We start from the raw sequence: 23,700 nt of genomic DNA, 5'->3' as shown, positions 1-23,700 counted from the left end.
AGTTGACTAGGAAGGGGGGGGGGGGGGGGCGTAGGGGGTGTCAGTCTCCATCAAACGAAGGGGAAGAAGAAGTCGTAGGGCAGTTTGGCGTCGATGGTGGGCGCTGCCTTGTATCCAGGACGGGCCTCGGCCGACACAGGCAGGAAGCTGACGGAGCAGGTGACAGGTAGGACCCGCCCCCCTCCAGCCAGAGTGTCCTGAGGACAGAACCAGGAGGTTACACTACAGGAGTTACCCTGGAGACCTGCATGCAGCTACATGGTGAGCGGCGACCTGAGTGAAACTAACATCTAGATGTTTGCTCAAACCAATGTGTTTGAGCAAACACCTCCGGTGGCCAGGGTGCTTTGTAGAAAGCGCTGAGCAAATAAAGTTCCACTGATTAAATGACGCGGGTGCCCTGGGGTGTGTCATGTGCTTTGTGCAAAATGCTTTTGTAAAAGGCACAAAGTAAATAACACCTGATAAAAAATGTGATAGAATCCATCTGTCAATCTGTAATCATTACTAATGTAAGACCTTTGTAAATAATACAGTATGTTCTTATACTTACTGTACCAATGTACCATTTCACTGTTACTCATGTAAGCTGTACAGTGTTATAGTGTGTACAGCGTTAATCAGGCTGAACAGGGTTATTGAGTGTGTAGAATGTTTACCAGGCAGTACAGTGTTATTGAGTGTGTAGAATGTTATTGAGTGTGTAGAGTGTTATTGAGTGTGTAGTGTTATTGAGTGTGTAGTGTTATTGAGTGTGTAGAATGTTATTGAGCGTGTACAGTGTTATTGAGTGTGTAGAGTGTTATTGAGTGTGTAGTGTTATTGAGTGTGTAGTGTTATTGAGTGTGTAGTGTTATTGAGTGTGTAGAATGTTATTGAGTGTGTACAGTGTTATTGAGTGTGTAGAGTGTTATTGAGTGTGTAGTGTTATTGAGTGTGTAGTGTTATTGAGTGTGTAGTGTTATTGAGTGTGTAGTGTTATTGAGTGTGTAGAATGTTAACCAGGCTGTACAGTGTTATTGAGTGTGTAGAGTGTTATTGAGTACAGTGTTATTGAGTGTGTAGTGTTATTGAGTGTGTAGTGTTATTGAGTGTGTAGAATGTTAACCAGGCTGTACAGTGTTATTGAGTGTGTAGAGTGTTATTGAGTACAGTGTTATTGAGTGTGTAGAGTGTTATTGAGTGTGTAGAGTGTTTACCAGGCTGCTGGTGTTGCTGTAGATGACCTGGGTGACACTGAGGATCTGAGGCTGGGGGTTCAGCAGGGTTCCATACTGGGACCAGCGCACCTCCAGGTGGACAGACAGGGGGACGCTACAACCCAGGGGGTCCTGGACAGACAGGGAGACACACACACACACACACATCAGACCTGCTACACACACGCACGCACACACAAACACATTGCCCAATGTACTAACCACACAGTGTCCATGTGTTGTATGTAGGTAGTGTACGGTTGTTTGCGCCACTCAGAAGGTGGAGAAACAGGAAAAACAAAGACTTCTCTAAAACTAAACCACTTCTGAAAATGTCAAGAAACAGCCCTGCTCCACTGTAGTGAGTTCTGTTCCCTGGTTAGATTAGATTAGATTCAACCTTCTTGTCTTTACGTACAACGAAATGATTTTTTTTGCTCTAGGCACAGGGACGGCCAGAGTCAGCGCCCCTGGAGCAATTAGGGTTTAAGTGCCTTGCTCAAAGGCACAACGGCAGTGGTAGGCACCTTAGATATGATGCCAGCAACCCTCCAGTTACCAGCTCACATCCGGCTCCCTCCTGAGGCGGGGATCGAACCAGCGACCTACCGGTTGCTAGCCGGCCTCTCTAGCCTCTAGGCTACCTGCCGCCCCCAGACACAGCTGGCTCACCGTGGGTCTGCTCAGGTTCCGGATGGGAACCCAGTCCAGGGGGGTGTCGGGGGCTGAGTTCCCAAACGACGCCACGTACTGGGGGGGGGTCTGTCCTCTCAGCACCCCCAGGACCACCTCGGACACTAACGAACAGTTAGTGGTCTCCTCCAACCTGCACACGGGCGGGCACACACACGCACAAGGCAAGGCAAGGCAAGTTTATTTGTATAGCACATTTCATACAACAGGGGCAATTCAAAGTGCTTTACATGCATTATTTAAAATTACAGCAAGAGGAGCATACACACGCACACACACACACACACACAGGAGATTAATATAATAATGGTAAACCTATTACACACAAACAGTAGCTGAGCTGACCCTGTCCCTGACACACAACGCTGATCCTCCCCTCGAGATATCGTTGTCTAGGAAGCAGGACAAACTGCACACTAGCGATGGATACAGTGTGTACGTTAAGGTTAGGGTTAGTTACCGATGGGTTTTTGCATTACATTCAATTGTTTTACCGTTAGCAGGCACTTTTATCCCAAGTGACGTACATGTGTCGACAGTAAGTGACTTTTAATAACTTTTTAAATGATTATTAGCAGTAGAGGAACTGTACCGAGGGGTGGTGGGGGGGGTGAAGAGGTCTTGAGGAGGGAAGGCACCCTATAGGGACAGGATTGACTGATATGTATGTCTGGGAATGGGGCGGGGCTTACAGTGGGCCCAGTGGGTGTAATCTGAGCTTCTCTCACCTGAGTGTGCAACCGGACACCATGTCCACCCCAAACAGGACGGGGGTGCGCGGGTGTGGTCCACTGAGACAGTCCTGCAGCGCTGAACTCTGGAGCAGAGTCAACCCCCCCCGCGGATCTGCACTTTGGACTATCCCAGTGAGCAGGACTGTTAAGGCCATAACTAGTACCTTTCGCACTGGGACGCTGAGATTTTGGAATCAGTTGTACCACGCCCATGTTTACATTTCTTAATCATTGTTTGAGTAGCGTTCGCACACCTTAGTCCTGCTCCAGGGTTCTCAGGGTGAACAAACAAACCAGGAACAGGAAATAAAAGGCCATTATGCAACCCTGATGAAGGTCTGTTGACCCAAACGTTGGTATCGTTACACATTTAAGTGAAGTAGCAAGAGTGTGTGCAAGTCTTTCCGTTTCTACATTTCTTAATGAGAGTTGGTCTGTTTATTATTATGATATGGTTGTGCTAAACTATTTATTATTGTGATGTGGGTGTGCTGAATTATTTGTTATTAAGATATGGTTCTACTGAACTGTCAAAGCGCTTTGATCTGGATAGTCGGTATGAAAGGTGCTATACAAATAAAGTTGTTATTATTATTATTATTATTATTATTGTTAATGAACCCAAGGGGTATTCCATCAACATCGCTTGAGACAGTCAAGTCTTGCGAGACAAACGAAACTTCTTTTCATTTAGCAACAGTGATGGAATACCCCCCAGGAGATATAGAGCTATCTCAAAATATGCAGGGCCCTCTGTCAGCAACTGTCTAGTGACGCAGCGCTCATTGTCACCTGCAACAAGGAGATTCTTCAACTTGATCACCGCATATACTACACATGACCCTCACATACTCCACATGACCCTCATATACTACACATGACCCTCACATACTCCACATGACCCTCATATACTACACATGACCCTCACATACTCCACATGACCCTCACATACTACACATGACCCTCATATACTACACATGACCCTCATATACTACACATGACATGACCCTCATATACTACACATGACCCTCACATGACCCTCACATATCATATACTACACATGACCCTCACATACTACACATGACCCTCACATACTACACATGACCCTCATATACTACACATGACCCTCATATACTACACATGACATGACCCTCATATACTACACATGACCCTCACATGACCCTCACATATCATATACTACACCTGACCCTCATATATCATACACATGACCCTCACATATACTACACATGACCCTCATATATACTACACATGACCCTCACATATACTACACATGACCCTCACATATACTACACATGACCCTCACATATACTACACATGACCCTCACATATACTACACATGACCCTCACATATACTACACATGACCCTCACATATACTACACATGACCCTCACATATACTACACATGACCCTCACATATACTACACATGACCCTCACATATACTACACATGACCCTCACATATACTACACATGACCCTCACATATACTACACATGACCCTCACATATCATACACTACACATGACCCTCACATATCATATACTACACATCACCCTCATATATCAAATACTACACATGACCCTCATATATCAAATACTACACATGACCCTCACATATCATATACTACACATCACCCTCATATATCATATACTACACATGACCCTCATATATCAAATACTACACATGACCCTCACATATCATATACTACACATCACCCTCATATATCAAATACTACACATGACCCTCATATATCAAATACTACACATGACCCTCACATATCAAATACTACACATGACCCTCACATATCAAATACTACACATGACCCTCACATATCATATACTACACATGACCCTCACATATCATATACTACACATGACCCTCACATATCATATACTACACATGACCCTCACATATACTATACTACACATGACCCTCACATATCATATACTACACATGACCCTCACATATACTACACATGACCCTCACATATACTACACATGACCCTCACATATACTACACATGACCCTCACATATACTACACATGACCCTCATATATCATATACTACACATGACCCTCATATATCATATACACCACATGACCCTCATATATCATATACTACACATGACCCTCACATATCATATACTACACATGACCCTCACATATACTATACTACACATGACCCTCACATATCATATACTACACATGACCCTCACATATACTATACTACACATGACCCTCACATATCATATACTACACATGACCCTCACATATACTACACATGACCCTCACATATACTACACATGACCCTCACATATACTACACATGACCCTCACATATACTACACATGACCCTCATATATCATATACTACACATGACCCTCATATATACTACACATGACCCTCATATATCATATACTACACATGACCCTCATATATCATATACTACACATGACCCTCATATATCATATACTACACATGACCCTCATATATCATATACTACACATGACCCTCACATATCATATACTACACATGACCCTCATATACTACACATGACCCTCACATACACTACACATGACCCTCTCATATACTACACATGCCCCTCACATATCATATACTACACATGACCCTCACATATCATATACTACACATGACCCTCACATATCAAATACTACACATGACCCTCACATATCAAATACTACACATGACCCTCATATATCATATACTACACATGACCCTCACATATCATATACTACACATGACCCTCACATATCAAATACTACACATCACCCTCATATATCAAATACTACACATGACCCTCATATATCAAATACTACACATGACCCTCACATATCATATACTACACATCACCCTCATATATCAAATACTACACATGACCCTCATATATCAAATACTACACATGACCCTCACATATCATATACTACACATCACCCTCATATATCAAATACTACACATGACCCTCATATATCAAATACTACACATGACCCTCACATATCAAATACTACACATGACCCTCACATATCAAATACTACACATGACCCTCATATATCATATACTACACATGACCCTCACATATCATATACTACACATGACCCTCACATATCATATACTACACATGACCCTCACATATCATATACTACACATGACCCTCACATATACTATACTACACATGACCCTCACATATCATATACTACACATGACCCTCACATATACTACACATGACCCTCACATATACTACACATGACCCTCACATATACTACACATGACCCTCACATATACTACACATGACCCTCATATATCATATACTACACATGACCCTCATATATCATATACACCACATGACCCTCATATATCATATACTACACATGACCCTCACATATCATATACTACACATGACCCTCACATATACTATACTACACATGACCCTCACATATCATATACTACACATGACCCTCACATATACTATACTACACATGACCCTCACATATCATATACTACACATGACCCTCACATATACTACACATGACCCTCACATATACTACACATGACCCTCACATATACTACACATGACCCTCACATATACTACACATGACCCTCATATATCATATACTACACATGACCCTCATATATCATATACACCACATGACCCTCATATATCATATACTACACATGACCCTCATATATCATATACTACACATGACCCTCATATATCATATACTACACATGACCCTCATATATCATATACTACACATGACCCTCATATATCATATACACCACATGACCCTCATATATCATATACTACACATGACCCTCATATATCATATACTACACATGACCCTCATATATCATATACTACACATGACCCTCACATATCATATACTACACATGACCCTCATATACTACACATGACCCTCACATACACTACACATGACCCTCTCATATACTACACATGCCCCTCACATATCATATACTACACATGACCCTCACATATCATATACTACACATGACCCTCACATATCAAATACTACACATGACCCTCACATATCAAATACTACACATGACCCTCATATATCATATACTACACATGACCCTCACATATCATATACTACACATGACCCTCACATATCATATACTACACATGACCCTCATATATCATATACTACACATGACCCTCACATATCATATACTACACATGACCCTCATATATCACAGGATATATCAAACCAACATCATGGTTCCAGTTCACTAAACTCTAATAAAGGATATTCTGCTGTTCTTGATCCAGCCAGCAGAGGGAGCCCCACCACGTAACCAGGGTTACCACTGAGGTGGACCAACGGCCCCTCCTCCTGATCCTGCTCCTATCAGAACACAGGAAGGACAGAGGGGGTGGAGGAGCCATTTAGTCCTACATGTTATTCATGTTAATTTTCTAATATTCATTTTGAATTATTGACTTGAATGATATTGATATTTAATTTAATTATGATAATATTTCCTTCTAAGTCTATATTCCCTATTGTATGTTATTTAAATGAAGATTGGGGATATAAGGGAACAGGAAAGGGAATGTTGGGGGGAGAAAACAAGTTTCAACAACAGTAATGGACAGTGATAGACCGTAGCCGACAGGATCGGTAGTATGGATAATGCTGTTGGAGAGAGTATTCACTCTTGAGGAAATAAAATAATGTGTTTATTTTTTATACACGCGTCATTCTGCCTTTTTTGGCAACCGTTTGTTGGAACGTACGACTCACCCCTGTAGAGACTATTTGGATTGTTACGAAGCCTCTACAGGGAGTTCTGGTTGAATCCATTATGATGAAGACTTTCATTAAGATGTGAATCTATCAACCTCTATGGTGTGATGAGTCCTGTGATGATGATGTTATGATATAAAGATGTGATGTTTGTGATGAGGTGATGTTGGGATGCAGAGATCTGTGGCACCTGGACAAATGTGATTTGAAACGTCTGTTCCAATGGCAGCATGGTGACATCGACGGCTCCCAGGACCAATGAGGCGCTCACGTTCACGACGTCACCCCATTGGCTGTACCTCACCACATAGACGACCTGTACACAGAGGACGGCCATCAGATCGGTAGGTAACCACAGAAACCACGCCTGAATAGAACAACTCATACTCCACTAGGTAGCCATAGCAACCACACCATAACGACTCATACTAAACTACTTATTCTGCAAACTTATTCTGCCCCACTGTGGCAGAGCAGAAAAGCTCCTTTAGCCACAGACCACGACACACAGGGTTCCTGCAGGTTTCAACAAGTTAAAGTTAAGACTTTTTAAGACCTTTTTAAGACCATACCACCAAAAAAGTATGAATGAAAATTGAAAGAAGAAATGAAAGTCCCAGAATGACTTACAAAGTAAATGTATTCACGTTCAACATAAGAACAATGTTGTATCAACTACGTTGCACTAAGGAGCGCTATAGGAGATATGTTCTTCCTGCCACAATAACACTGTACAACTCCTCCTCCTGCTGGCTCAACTTGGGTGATCAGAGTCAGGCTGGAGGATGTTAGATCTTACCTACTGTATATATAAGGTCCCACATGTCTATCTTCATTTTGTATTTTCATCTCTTTTTATTTTAGCCTATTATTCAATTGTCATTTTCTTTTGTTGTTGTTGTTTTGTGGTCTGAGCTGCTGTAACGCCTTAATTTCTCATCGGGGATCAATAAAATATACCTATCTATCATTGTGCTTTACAGTCTCTAACTAGACTAGTGCCCTTTCTCAATTAATAGAAACTTGATTCCTTGCATCCTCTCTGTCCTACCCTCACTTCCTACTCAAATCGCACAGGAGGAGAAGACCCAGGTCCACCCACCCCCCCCCCGTCCGCCGTCCGCCAATGCTTTTTGAGAAGGAAGGAAGCGAGTGGAGCATTGAGGAGAGGTATGCAAGGAATCGAGTTTCTAACAATTGAGAAAGGGCCACTGTGTGTGATATATGACGGTGGGTAGTAGTGACCTGCAGCACCACGTTGATGCACACCGCAGTGCCTGAGTCTGCCTGCGGGGGCAGCAGTGCTGGGGTCAGCTCCAGGTCACCAGCCAGGTCCAGCTGGGTCTGGGTCCCCTCGAGAGACTGCAGGCTGACAGCTGTCACCTCCAATCTGATCACCTACACAACAACAACAACAACAACAACAACAACAACAACAACACACAAAACACAACATACAACAACAACCATGTCAGTCAGTCACCGCCACAATCATCGCCTACACAACAACAACGACAATGACAACAACAACAACAACTACAGACTTAAACTAGCCTTATTGGCTAACTCCGGCATATTGCATTTGTGTCTCATATGTATTTTAATATGCACTGTCCCTGTGAAATAAACAATAAACTTAACTAAACCAATAATAACCAGTCCACAGAGCAGATTCCGTTACGTTCCTGACAGAGCACAAAGGGGAGGAGCAACAACAGGAAGTGACTCACCACAGCATCTCCGGTCTTCCGCTGTGAAACGGAGAGGCATGTGTTTAGAGAGACGTACTGTACGGTAACCACGGTAACCCTAACCCTAATCTGAGCTAAACACACACTCATCAGTCCAGTTTTAATCGCCATGGTAATAATGCTTCAATAGAGGGGGGGTTCCCCCGACGAATAACATCTGAGTGGTTCCCTGTGTTATTACTGAGTTATCAGCAGGTCAAAGGTTAAATCCACCCCTAGTCTACGAGATGAGTGAGGAGTGAAGCCTGGGAGAGTCCAACTCACTGAGAGGACGCGGGGGTCGGTGTAGGTATGCATGTCGAGGGCCTGTAGAGTGGTACAGTCCTGCTCCAGGACCAGGCCGCGGGAACACCTACTGGTCTGGTCCTGCAGGAAGGCTGGGGAAGAGATGGGGGGTAAGGGGAACAGCTGGGGTCTCTAGACACACACACACACACACACACACACACACACACACACACACACATGCAGACACACACACATGCAGACACACACACATGCAGACACACACACATGCAGACACACACACATGCAGACACACACACACACGCACATGCAGACACTCACACACATACACACACACACACACACACACACACACACACACACGCAGACACACACACACACACACACACACACACACACAGACACACACACATGCAGACACACACACATACACACACACACACACACGCACATGCAGACACTCACACACATACACACACACACACACACACACATGCAGACACACACACACACACACACACACACACACACACACACAGACACACACACATGCAGACACACACACATACACACACACACACACACACTCCTCCATGGTACCTGCAGGGTTGAAGTCAGAGCAGTGAGCGGTGACAGAGGAGGCTGGTAGCCGGAACATCCCCCTCTCCCCTCCCTCTTCCTCTGTTGCCATGGCATCCCCGTACTGATGAAAGAGAGATGGAGAGAGGTAAAGGAAGACAGCTATCCACACAGAGATGAGGTAAAGGGTGTGGGTGTGTGTGTGTGTGTGTGTGTGTATGTGTGTTTAGAGTGAGGCTCACCAGGTATCCAGGTGAGGTCTGGGGTTCCACTGTCGTACTGTCTTCCGTGGCAGAACCAAAGAAGAACCCCCTGAAGCGGCCGACAAGAACATCAAAGTTCCCTGTTGTCGGAACCTTGGGCGTGGCGTGAGACAGTCCTGCCTCATCCACTACAGAAATACCACACACACACACACAAACATACACACACACACAGCACCCAATCATCTACTACGTCTATCTTTAAGAACCATGTTTTACCGCCGCCTCAGTTCGTTGACTGAGTTATCACAGAATATTCTAGAACAGAGTAAACTAGAACACAACGCAGATGTGTTCCTGGATATAGGCTTACGGTTGCTTGACTGTATACAGAAGACGTCGGCGTTGCCTCCCTGCTGGACAGACGTCTCCAGCTCAGAGTAGCCGTCGACGGTGCTGACCAGGGAGTAGGAGGCCACGTCCTGACGACACAGCCTTGCATCCCCACTGCAGAGACACACGCATAGATATGTTACGGTACATGTGGGAAAACTAGGGTTAGGGTTAGGTGCTAGGGTGCTACGGTTAAGGTTAGGGTTAGGGTTAGGGTTAGGATTAGGGATTCCATGCATTACAACGAGCCTGTCCTCCGATTTCTACCTCCTCTGGTATAAACATAACAGGTTCAAGGGACATAATATACATGTAATACATCTCATATTGTGAGCATAGCGTTTTGTTGTTGCGCCTTGGAACTAAGTGCAAGTGACAATCACACTTCCTAACTGAAACCCCACATTATCCTTAAGCCCCAGAGCAGTGTGGAGCTGAGAGAAGTAGCAGCGACGTGCCTGACTCTCTGTACATCGCAGGACGTGAAGAGGGACAGCTGTTCTCCGCCACAGTCCCGGTCGCAGCAGCAACCCACGTCACACTCCTCCTGCCGCAGGTCGCACGGGCACACGCCGGCCGCTGGGGAAGAGATGGGGACAGTTTTAGCTGGAATCAGGGTATATACAGGAATCTTGAGGTTAATTTCAATACCTTTCTAAGACTTTTTAAAAGACCTTGTCAATATTTTTCCAGACCTCACCGCCACTTCAAGCTGTAACCGTTCACATCAGTGAGACCTTTAACTTAACAGTTTTAGTTTGCAACAGACTAGACCACTATCATACAACAGAACTTCCGGTTCATCTTTGTTTTTTTTAATAAAACTAATACATTCACAAACTTTTACTAAAAGTTTTTAGGACTCAAACTCTTTGGACAGAGTCTAATTCAGAATAAATACCTACACAATTCAAGACCTCGTAAAATCGTGATAAGACTTTTTAATACTTATTAAGGGTCTTGATTTTCCCAAAATTGATTTATCAACTTTTAATACTTTTCAAGACACCGCGGATACCCTGTGGAATTCACAAGCACACAACCAATGTTATTATACCAATGTCAGGGCGAGGATAGCATCAACTTTAGCGCCATATGCACTTAGTCAATTCGATGAGCTCAGTCGTACAAAAGCCTGGATCGAGCGTGTCTAGTAACACTAACGTCCTTACACACACTAACTAGCTATGGTCATATCATAATTACCATGCGTGACAGGGGAAGGCAGGGCGCCGGAGAGCGGCAGAGGCTGGACAGAGACCGGGGGAGGTGTGGAGGACTCTGTGATGGTTGAGGATGTGGTCCAGGTTGATGTTGTTGTGCTAACCTCCGTCGCCAGAGTCGCAGTAACATCTTTGGGAGATGCAGTGGTATTCAAGACATCCGTTAGATTCTGATCGTCGTACAAATCGACGTTCGTTTCATTGATTCGTGCAAAAGTAGAATTGAAGTCATCTGTGTTTGCTGCGCTCAACTGTAACAAATGAAAGGCGTGTAAAATAAACACCCAAATCAACGCCGCCATTTTTGTTGGTGTACCAACGTTGCCTAGGAGATCAGGCCATATTGCATTCTGGGTAAACTTATGGTTTTAAAAGTTATGTGCGCAGTTATTTTTCCTTCTCCAGAATATAATTATTCTGTTATATAAAAGGAATTAAAGGAAAAGTAACTGCGCACATAACTAGAATAATTATATTCTGTTAGAATATATTGGTACTTTTACTTAGTGAATCATTCCAGTCTTGAGTCTCTTCATTGAATGAATGAATGAATGAAAGAATGAATGAATGAATGAAAGAATGAATGAATGAATGAATGAATGAATGAATGAATGAATGAATGAATGAATGGTCTTTATTGTCATTGATATAGTACAGGTACCATACAACGAAATTTGGGAGGGGGGGCTCCCCTGGTGCTAGGAAAGAAAAAAAAAAGAAAAAATACAAGAAGGGAAAGGAGCTGGTTTGCATAAATAAAGGCTATGTACACTATCCACTATACTATACTGTACAGATAAGACGACTAGGGTTGTCATATTGCACATAGTGTTATTGCACACTGAACTAGTCTCTCAGTATTTTCCTTACATTGCTTTCATCAAATCAGCCATGACGTGAGTTTTGCACACTTGAAGATCAAGCAAATCTTCTTGACAAATAATGTGAAATGATGTCTCTGCGAGTTTGATTTTGGACGCCTTTTATTTCAATTGGGAAGATTTGAGGCAACTAAAAGTAAAGGTGATACTGTCCCAACAGCTGTTCATAAAACACATAGTCTTTTTTTTCATGATGTGTTAAGTTAGAATATGTACAAACATGCCTTCTGTTAACAACACAACATTACAGATACAATTATAAGAGACAAAAATAAAAAAGTGAAATGTGTACAGTTATTCATTGGTTCCTCTTGTACGTATTCATTAGTTAGTTTAGCCTCAGGACCGTCTGATATAATGTGTGTGTGTGTGTGTGTGTGTGTGTGTGTGTGTGTGTGTGTGTGTGTGTGGCCATGGGTGAGTGTGTGTATGTATATACACAATAACAGTTAGATTTGTCAGGAATGTTCTGTTGTCGGTCTGTTAGGAGAAGCTGATGGTCGGGAAGAAGCGTGAGCGTCGAGCTGGAGCCCTGTTCTCTGGTTCACTGACTCGTCGTCTGGTCCCCTCCTTCTCTCTTCTCCTGCGAGCCAGGTCCTCCTCCAGGACCTGACACACCCACGCACACACACACACACACACACACACACACACACACACACACACACACACACACACACAAATACAGATAGGCAGGAATTTCAATGTAGAAGTTTTTAACTGGAATTGAATAACAATAATACACATTGTAACCAGGGAGTAGCTAAAAGGACTGTAGAATTTAGGAAGGGCTGGTTATCTAACTAACTCTGAGCTAAATAGGCAGTGTAGGAGGATACAGGCAGGGGGCGCCAGCAAACCTTTAGACTAGCAGTACTAGCATTAGCATTAGCATTAAATTAGCATTAGCAGTAGCAGTAGCATTAGCATTAACATTAGCTAACAGACGACTAAGCACACAGTAACGGTATCCCATATGAACAAACACATTTATTTATACAAATTATACACATCCCAAATATACTCCCTCCCCGCCGGCCACACACACACTCACTCACTCACAGTATCTGGCCTGAACAGGCTTAGAGTCCCGGACAGAAAGGAGCGCGTTGAGGCCTGGTTGGAGCTCGCATGTGCTTCGAGGAAGGTAGCAGACAAAGGGGGGGGGTGACGTAGCAACTCGAAGGGAAAGGGGTTTCTTCGTAGTCCACGACGAGGTGTGAAGGGCTCAGGTCCGGGGGTCCACGGTAAGCTCCGGTGGAGTCAGCGGTCGGTCGCAATCCACGCGTGGAGGCGACGGCTCTGTCCAGCTTGGGTCTCGCTTGGTCCAACGTTCGCAGCCGGCTGCTGGCAAGGCTGGCTAACGGGGACACAGCTAAACGGGCTATCACAGTTGTGAACTCAATAATCACTTGGCGTCTTCAGCTTCAGCACGGTGTGCGTTTTACTGACTCCGCCATCTTAGGTCGACTTCTCGTTACTTCTCTCTCGTTACTCTCTCTCGTTCTGATTCTCGTCACACTGACTCACAGAGCACTTCCGTCCCTATATATATCAACCGGACACAGCATCCGGGTCACGGACACACCCCGGATATACCACGTCATTAAACATATACATAAACATTACAATAACAATACATACACCTTCATGAAACGTACAGGAATAGTATGGAAAATAATAAAGGAAAATAACAGGGGCAAAATAGGGCTGATTCGGGGAAACTAACTGGCTCTAAATTGTGGGCCTTCATTACAGCCGCCCCATGAAACCCTCGGTTTCATTTAACTAGGGAAGGCACACTGGCTAAGGCTGCTCTAGCAGCGTGAGGTAGGAGGTGATAGTGTCCTTCGTAATTGGAGGGAGCTCAATCAGGCGTGCCACAGGTCGGGTGTAAGTGCGACCACCAACGTCCACGATGGCCGTCCGCACCCTTCCATCCGGACCCGGCAGGACCTTGGTCACTCTGCCTGTCTGCCAGGCGGCGCGTGGAAGGGACTGGTCGATCACCAGTACCACGGCACCTTCGGACAAGTTGTCTCTCTCCCTCGTCCACTTCTGCCTGACTTTTTTGTCAATCTCCATCTGCTTTCTGGAAGACTCCAATTCTCTCTCCAGCCCAGCTATCTGGGTTTTCAGCATGTCCCTTTGCTGCTCCACATCCAACTTCTGATCCTCCATATGTCGGAACTTCCTCTGGGTGGCCTCTCTCAACTTCGTTTGCTTGGCAATCTCCTGACGCATCGGATTCACCTCCTCCTCTTTAATCCTGAGGTCAGATGCCCTTTGCTGATTGTCCAGGGACTGTTGCTCCATACTCAAGGCGTTGTGCTCGTTCTCCTGCTGGAGTTTGGTGTTTCTGACTTGCAGCTGCTCCAGCTCCTTTGTGGTTCTCTCATTGTTGATCTTCTGCTCCCGCAGCTGCTGCTCCAGCCTCTGCTGCTCCTCTCTGCTTCGCTGGCCCGGCTGGTTCAGCACTTTGATGTCCGACTGCTTGGCGTCCAGCTCCGTGTGCAGCTGCTTCACTTCCTTCTCCAGAGACGTGATAGTAGTCTGGTCTTCCTGGGATAGCTTTAGTGCAGTGGCAACCTTCACTGAGTTGGTCACTGTCTCCGCATTCAGCTCTCTGCATTTTGTCATCAGCCGCTTCTCACTCACGTGGGACTTCAACAGGGCACTAGTCAGCTTCTCATATTCAACCCTGAACTTATCCAGGCTCTTCTCTCCGACCAGCTCATCGAGGACCTCCTGGAATTCCTTCTGCAGGGAATCAAAGCTGTTCCTCTCTCCCTCGGGTTTCTGGACGTTATCCCGTAGCGCCGCATTCATGGAGTCCACCCTGGTGTGAAGGCAGTTGATGGTCTGCACTTCTTCGGTTCGGACATGGAGGGATGACGTAGCTCTCCCGTCTCTATCTCTCCACTCGGTAGCGCCTTGGAGGGCCCACCCAAGCGCAGTCTTAACAGCCATCGGGCAGCCTCGTGGTCCTCTCAGCGGAGGACGGAGCGACACGATCAGTGCCGCGTTGTCCGAGCCGATGAGAAGGGTTGGCTCCGCTCCTTCTATCGGATGTAGGTCTACTCGCCGTAGGTGGGAATATCTTGCGCGTAATCTCTCCAGAGGGTAGTCGTAGCGGGAGAGCGCTAGCTGGTCTGCGGTGAAGACATTCTGAAGCCGATATCTGGCCGACGGCCGCCCCGCCGGGGAGATAGAGAAGTTGATTCTCGCCCCGGTGACCTCTTTAAGGTCGCGACGTATCGTGCGCAGAGTCAGCTTCTCCTCAGTCCCTTGGAGCCCCAACTGGCGCACTGCCCCCTGGAGAAGGATGGTCCGTTCCGACCCGTCGTCTAGAACGGCGTACGTGTCGTACACAGCGTTGTTGTGGTGAAGTCGGACCTTCACCACCTTCAGTAGGACCTTGGAGCCGCTGCTCTGTGGCGAGTCTAGATAGTAGACAGGTGTTTCCTCTTCCGGTGCGCTACCGGACCTAGGGCTTCTGGTGCCCTCCGTGGACCTGGCGAGGGAGACCTCGTGTAGGATGTTGAGGTGGACCTCCTCACAGCGGTTGCACTTTCTCCTCAAGGTGCAGTTCTTAGCCAGATGGTCGCGCCCACAGTTCCAGCACCTCTTGTTCTCCTCGAGCCACCTCTGCTTGGCCTCGGTACTCAGGTTGTTGAAGTCACTGCACTCATTGAACCAGTGCTCGCTGGTGCAGTACGGGCATGGCGGTGGACCTCTCCGTCCCTTTTGAGGGGGTTGAGAGGAATCCTTTCCCTCAGGTCGGGCTTTCCTCTCTCTCCGAGGCTCCTCCTCCGTGTGCAGCACTCCTACTGGGCGTCCTCTGTTCGAGCTCGGCCTGTCCCAGCGGTCTCCCTTCTCCCTCTCCTTCTTCGGCTCAGCGTAACCCATGGCGTCTACGTTGGTGTCATGCACTTCCTCCAGTAGGAACTCCGCGAAGGCAGCCATGCTCAGACCCAACTTCCCGGGGTTACGAACGCGCTGCTGTCGCCGGAACCTCTCCTGCCGGAATCGTGGGATCTTGCGGAGCAGCCGCTCTACGTTGGAGGTGCTGTTGATCTCGCTGGCGCCAGCTGGGCCCTGCGTCTTCAGCATTCCAACCAAGGTGTGCACGCGGAGCGCGAAGTCATCTAGCGCCCGTTCATCCTTGATGGGGGCCTGCTGTTCGAGGGCTTGCAGTTCAGCAAGGGCGTGGTTCCAGGGACGACCGTAGCGGGCATCCAAGTCGGCGAGCGCTCTGGTGTAAGGTGTCGGTGCGGAGGCATGGGCCAGAACCATGTTGTGGGCTCTGGGGTTCCTCACATGCTGAAGGAGAATCGCATATTTGTAGGACTCTGAGCAGGAGTCGTCCAAGAGCGTGTCTAGGCAGATGCGTAGTTCCACATACTGGCTCCTGTCCTCGTCCTTGAAGAAGGGGAACTTGGGTCCCTCCACCTGGGGAAACATCCTGTAGTGGATGATCGGGGCTGGAGTGACGGTCTGGGTGTCCGGCCTGCATGCATTTTGGTGCACTGGAGGACCTAGGGGTGTGCTACGCTCTTGGGGAATGGCTCCCCTCCCGGGCAGCGACGCTGGCTCCCTCTGGGCCGCGTAGCGGTCGGGTCCCTGGTCCTCTTCCTTCCAGGTGGTCAGCTGGGCCGGTAGTTGGACAGTCATGGCGGGGGTCATGGAGCCATCGGCGGGGGGTTCAGGAGATGGCACTCGAGAGGGCCGTGCGGAGGATGCTCTGGAGCTACGGGCCGACGGAGCTCTGCTGATGCACACGTCGCGCATGGTCTGCATCATTTCCTCCATCTTCTCCGCGTGCAGTTGCTCTCTCTCCATCTGCCTCTCCGCCGCGCGTTCCGCCCCCTCCATCTGGAGGCGCTCGCGCTCGAACTGGATGCGTTCCCTCTCTAACGCCTCCTGACGCTGTCTCTCCGCCGCACGTTCCGCTCCGTTCATCTGCCTCTCCGCCGCGCGTTCCGCCCCCTCCATCTGGAGGCGTTCACGCTCGAACTGGAGGCGTTCCCGCTCTAACGCCATCTCGGCCTGTTGGCGCTCCCGTTCTAACGCCATCTCGGCCTGTTGGCGCATACATTCTGACAGCGCGGCACTACTCCCTCTGGAGTGCATGCTATCCGCCCCAGAGGCAGAACTGCCCACGGAAACCCTGGACCGGGAGGAAGCCACTGAACGGCAGGAGCTAGGTCTCGAGCGCGCCGTACTGGGAGGCAGATCGTTAAGGCTGAGGCCCTCCCTCTTCCGCCCGCAGGCGCTGTCAGACCGGGCCTCTCCTTCCTGCTCTTCCGTTTCTACGGCAAAACCCTGCTGTTCTGCCATCTCATCCTCAGGCTGGTGCTCTTTGATGGCTGTCTCGGTGCTAGCCACCCGCGCGCCGGCGGACACCTCGGCCTCTCCGACCACTGTATCCCGTGGAGTGCGCTCCTCACTACCACTCAGTGAGCTTTCGAGCTCAAGCTCATACTCTTGTAACCTCGGAGGCAACCGCGGGACTCTCTGTGGTCGTGGCTCTGGCTCAGGGGGCGGAGAAGGGGGGGTAACTGTCTTGTCTGGTTGGCTGCGCTCAGCCATGCTATCACTACACAACCTATCCGGCTCGAAGGACCAATTGTAACCAGGGAGTAGCTAAAAGGACTGTAGAATTTAGGAAGGGCTGGTTATCTAACTAACTCTGAGCTAAATAGGCAGTGTAGGAGGATACAGGCAGGGGGCGCCAGCAAACCTTTAGACTAGCAGTACTAGCATTAGCATTAGCATTAAATTAGCATTAGCATTAGCAGTAGCATTAGCATTAACATTAGCTAACAGACGACTAAGCACACAGTAACGGTATCCCATATGAACAAACACATTTATTTATACAAATTATACACATCCCAAATATACTCCCTCCCCGCCGGCCACACACACACTCACTCACTCACAGTATCTGGCCTGAACAGGCTTAGAGTCCCGGACAGAAAGGAGCGCGTTGAGGCCTGGTTGGAGCTCGCATGTGCTTCGAGGAAGGTAGCAGACAAAGGGGGGGGGTGACGTAGCAACTCGAAGGGAAAGGGGTTTCTTCGTAGTCCACGACGAGGTGTGAAGGGCTCAGGTCCGGGGGTCCACGGTAAGCTCCGGTGGAGTCAGCGGTCGGTCGCAATCCACGCGTGGAGGCGACGGCTCTGTCCAGCTTGGGTCTCGCTTGGTCCAACGTTCGCAGCCGGCTGCTGGCAAGGCTGGCTAACGGGGACACAGCTAAACGGGCTATCACAGTTGTGAACTCAATAATCACTTGGCGTCTTCAGCTTCAGCACGGTGTGCGTTTTACTGACTCCGCCATCTTAGGTCGACTTCTCGTTACTTCTCTCTCGTTACTCTCTCTCGTTCTGATTCTCGTCACACTGACTCACAGAGCACTTCCGTCCCTATATATATCAACCGGACACAGCATCCGGGTCACGGACACACCCCGGATATACCACGTCATTAAACATATACATAAACATTACAATAACAATACATACACCTTCATGAAACGTACAGGAATAGTATGGAAAATAATAAAGGAAAATAACAGGGCAAAATAGGGCTGATTCGGGGAAACTAACTGGCTCTAAATTGTGGGCCTTCATTACACACATTTTAATATCCAGTCTCTCCGTATATATATTGGTTATTGGTTATAGATCTTTGAGTGGTTATAACTCTCCACAAAATACGCATTTCTCATTTTCCCATGCCAACCTCTCTTGTTCTCTCTCTATGCCATCCTCTTTCTCTCATCCTCCATACCTCCTTCCTGCAGGCAAGCTTGTCCTTCCACTCGTTCAGCTCCAGAGTGTGTTCATCCTCAAGTCCTCTAATCTTTTTCTTCTCCATGTCCACCAGCAACTGCAGCTTCTCATTCTACAAACACACATGCACACATGGGCACGCAGGGGTGTTGTTGTTGTAGTAGTAGTAGTAGCAGTAGTAGCAGTAGTAGTGTGGTTGTGGTAGTAGCCGTAGTAGTGTGGTAGTAGCAGTAGTAGTAGTAGTAGTAGTAGTAGTAGTAGTAGTAGTGATAGTAGTAGTAGTAGTAGGGTTGTTATTGTAGTAGCAGTAGTAGTAGCAGCAGTAGTGGTTGTAGTAGTAGAAGTAGTAGTAGTAGTAGTAGTAGTAGTAGTAGTAGTAGTAGCAGTAGTGATAGTAGTAGTAGTAGTAGTAGTAGTAGTAGTAGTAGTAGTAGTAGTAGTAGTAGTAGGGTTGTTATTGTAGTAGCAGTAGTAGTAGCAGCAGTAGTGGTTGTAGTAGTAGAAGTAGTAGTAGTAGTAGTAGTAGTAGTAGTAGTAGTAGTAGTAGTAGTAGTAGCAGTAGTAGTAGTAGCAGCAGTAGTGGTTGTAGTAGTAGTAGTAGTAGTAGTAGTAGTAGTAGCGATATTAGTAGTAGTAGGGTTGTTGTTGTAGTAGTAGTAGTAGTAGTAGTAGTAGTAGTAGTAGTAGTAGTAGTAGTAGGGTTGTGGTGGTGGTGGTGGTAGTAGTAGTAGGGTGGTGGTGGTGGTGGTAGTGGTAGTAGTAGTATAGTAGTAGTAGGGTTGTGGTGTTGGTGGTGGTGGTAGTAGTAGTAGTATAGTAGTAGTAGGGTTGTGGTGGTGGTGGTGGTGGTGGTAGTAGTAGTAGTATAGTAGTAGTAGTAGTAGGGTAGTAGTAGTAGTAGTAGTAGTAGTAGTAGTAGTAGTAGTAGTAGTAGTAGTAGTAGTAGTAGTAGTAGTAGTGGGTAGTGGTGGTCTAGTGGATAGTGAGTTGGACTTGGGATCGGAAGGTTGTGAGTTCAAATCCCGCCTGAAGCCACACCACTACTAGTGTGCCCTTGGGTAAGGCACTTAGCCCTCAGTTACTCCAGGGGGAATGTCCCTGTAATTCGTAATTGTAAGTCGCTTTGGATAAAAGCGTCTGCTAAATGGCAAAATTAAAATTAATTAAATTAGTAGTAGTAGTAGTAGTAGTAGTGTTGTGGTTTACCTGCAGCTCTGTGAGTTCAGCCATGTTGGCGTCACACTGCTCCTGGACCTCTCTTAGCTGGCCCTCCTGGAGCAGCTGGAGGCTCTGGCTCTCCTCTCGCTGCCTGATCTCCTCAGACGACACGAACTATGGAGAGAGAGAGAGAGAGAGAGAGAGAGAGAGAGAGAGAGAGAGAGAGAGAGAGAGAGAGAGAGGGGGAGAGAGGATGGAGAAGAGTGAGAATTGGACAAGGCTAACAAGATAATCGCAGACCCCCAACATCCGCTCTCCACAGAATACGAAGTTCTCCCCCTAGGTAGAAGGCTTCGCATGCCAAGATGTAACTATAAGCTCTTAAAACTATCATTTGTCCCATTCTCCATTAAACTAATCAATTCTCTCAAGCAGAAACGATGATTAGGACATGATCACCAGCACCTGCACTTTATCTTAGACACCACTTGAAGGGCCATGTGCAATATTCGAAAACACCACTTGAAGGGTTATGTGCAATATATATTTATACCAAATGATGCCATGTCCAGGTGGAAACTGCTGCCAATGTCACTCAATGTTTGTTGCTGTCCTGTTGTTTACTTTGTCTACTGTATGTTGTATGTATCGTCACTGTTGCACTTGAAGCATGAAAGTACCATTCCCAAGACAAATTTCCCCTCGGGGACAATAAAGTACAATCAATCAATCAATCAATCTACTCTACCAGGCGACACCTGCCCCTCCCCCCCTCCCTTCTGCAGCTGTGAGCTACGGGAATGGACACGACCGGATGCTGCTGAACGGTGACAGTTGGCAGTGAACAGAGTAAGCAGAAGCCTGTCGTCTCATTATTTCTACCTTTTGGTAGAAGGGAAGGAAGGGAACTGGATCAGAGCAACATCTTCTACAGCAGGGGTCGGCAATAGGCGGCCCGTGGGCCATTGCTGGCCCGTCACCAGAGGCGCCCCGTCCATAGAGGCAACCAAGGCAATTGCTTGGGGCCACCAAACAAAAAGGGCCTTTTTGTCAAACTAAAACTGTCCTTGGATGAATGTATTTTCAATGGAAATCATGGCATTCAGCGTTCAGTCGCTCTGAGTCTGCTGCGCTGCGCTGCGCTCGCGCTGCGCATACATTCATCCAAGGACAGTTTTAGTTTGACAAGCTAAACAATATGAGGGTAGTTAAGAGTTTAACTCCTTTTCATTGTGAAATAGCTAGTTTGGTAAAGTATTCCCTGCAATTACGGCATTATTATATGATCTATAACACCACGGACATCCATATCCGTAACCACTATTGGCAGTATCCACGCCGCTGCCCCAAAACCCCCCTAGTGGGGCCCCGCCCCCTTCTAGCTTGAAATTGACTTCTAGCTGCCTCTCAACTGTCAGCAGCAATCATGAAGCGATCACACATTTCTGGTCACCAAAAAAGAAAAAAGAAACGAGAAGACAATGAAAAACGACACCAGGATAGTGGTAAGTGGATAGAAGCTGCAGAGTGCAAAAATGTAAATAAGATGCAAAGTGCAAAATAAGTAAGAGTGCAAAATAAGTAAGATGTCTTAGGCAGGCAGACAGACAGACAAGCAGGCAGGCAGACAGACAGACAGACCCAGTGGAGTCATGTAAAATGTAAATAAGAACACCAGCGGTTTCAGAATATACTTGTTTATTGATTTTTTGATTTATTTGTTTATTTATTTGTTGTTCTTGCTCTGTTTGATATTACATATTAATGTTGCTGTTTCAGAATGTGAAAACACCAGCAGTTTCAGAATGTAAGTGTGTTAAGAGTTCTAATAAGCACCATTGTGAGTTGATATTTCATTATTTATATTGCTCCAATTTGATGTTACTACACATGGCTCCTTTGTTGATCAAATACTCGGACATGTGTGTGACTGTTAATTAATACATTATGACATTTATAATGAATTCCTTTGTTTCAGACAGTTTTTTTACTTACACACACACGAGCGCGCGCATATGCGCGAACTTCGTAAAACCGTATTATATTTTAGTGTCAGGGAAATAAATAAATTTTAAAATGTCCACATCGTCACCCGCCTAAGACCCTTACCAGGGGCCTCCATAATGTTGTTTGCTTAGGGCCCCCAAAAGTCTAGGGGCTCCACTGCCCGTCACCAATAATATTTGGCCCAGCAGATTATTTTGAGAATCCACTTTTTTTCTTTTTTCTTTTTTCTTTTTACAATATCGGACCGACAGTCCCACACCGCGACTATAATGTCCGAATAGAGAATCTACCACCACCTGAATAATGCTTATTGTACTTTTATTCATGTTGAGAGTGAATGACACAGGGACAGACAATCAGGCAGCGGGGTGCACCGAAGCGCACTGACGCTGAACCCCTCATAGTGAATCATAAGCAGGTGGACACGGCGTGGTGCTGAAATAGCCGACATGCGGTGTGTGGTTTGAAAAAAAAATAACATCAGCTCATTAAATCATTCAAACGTAATGTTTACGTATGTGACTGCAACACACATATGAACAGTAACAAAGCAAATTCTGTTTAATTTTCTGAAAAACATTGACAACAAAATCGGCGCAAAAGTGGTGGTAGGCCTATGCTCCTGAAACGACAGAGCAAACGCGCTATTAGGGATAATAAGTACAATGAGCCATAAGCCATTCATTCAAAATATACAAAATACAATTAGGTTATTAAATACAATAACGACAGGCTTGGTACTCACTTAATGTGAAAAGTGGCATCTCCCATCGGTCACTATTTGCTTGATATCTGGTGATATTGACGTCACTTTAATCCGCAGGCAGTTTTTTAAATTTTTTATGCATCTATCGATTCCTTCGTGCGTCTTTATCACATTCATTGAGGAAAAGGACGACTCGCATGTATAGAAAGGGAACATTGTGAGCACGGAAGATGTGAGTCTCACAACGGCTTTGCATTGATGAAAGGTAGGATGAACGTATAGTTCGCTGTCCATTCCTGTTTAAATGCCCTGTTTTCACCGTCAACTTTCCT

General features: G+C 46.3%; 2 protein-coding genes across 2 annotated transcripts in view; both read right to left on the bottom strand.

The window, feature by feature from the left end:
• Positions 1 to 50: 50 nt before the first annotated feature.
• Positions 51 to 12,121, bottom strand: LOC308173543 (tectonic-1-like; the record flags this gene model as incomplete). Its single annotated transcript, XM_080548570.1, has 15 exons — positions 51 to 197; positions 1,200 to 1,331; positions 1,872 to 2,025; positions 2,621 to 2,768; positions 6,983 to 7,022; positions 7,615 to 7,740; positions 8,670 to 8,822; positions 9,155 to 9,175; positions 9,440 to 9,552; positions 10,022 to 10,124; positions 10,243 to 10,391; positions 10,577 to 10,710; positions 11,055 to 11,175; positions 11,803 to 11,845; positions 12,104 to 12,121. The coding sequence occupies 15 exons, from the start codon at positions 12,119 to 12,121 to the stop codon at positions 51 to 53; spliced, it is 1,602 nt and encodes a 533-aa protein (XP_080404696.1).
• A 1,062-nt stretch (positions 12,122 to 13,183) lies between these two features.
• The window catches only part of LOC308173542 (STE20-like serine/threonine-protein kinase), a gene marked incomplete at both ends in the record, with an annotated part of 20,808 nt that continues 10,291 nt past the window's right edge, over positions 13,184 to 23,700 (bottom strand). The window contains 3 exons of the mRNA XM_080548569.1: positions 13,184 to 13,309; positions 19,496 to 19,609; positions 20,704 to 20,829. Coding sequence (XP_080404695.1) covers positions 13,184 to 13,309; positions 19,496 to 19,609; positions 20,704 to 20,829 — 366 coding nt within the window. The remainder of the gene's footprint in view (positions 13,310 to 19,495; positions 19,610 to 20,703; positions 20,830 to 23,700) is intronic.

The sequence above is a fragment of the Nansenia antarctica genome (assembly GCF_963989245.1).
Source record: "Nansenia antarctica genome assembly, chromosome: 18".
Taxonomy (NCBI): domain Eukaryota; kingdom Metazoa; phylum Chordata; class Actinopteri; order Argentiniformes; family Microstomatidae; genus Nansenia; species Nansenia antarctica.
Note: the sequence above shows the minus strand (reverse complement) of the source record. Positions and strands in the feature narration are given on the sequence as shown.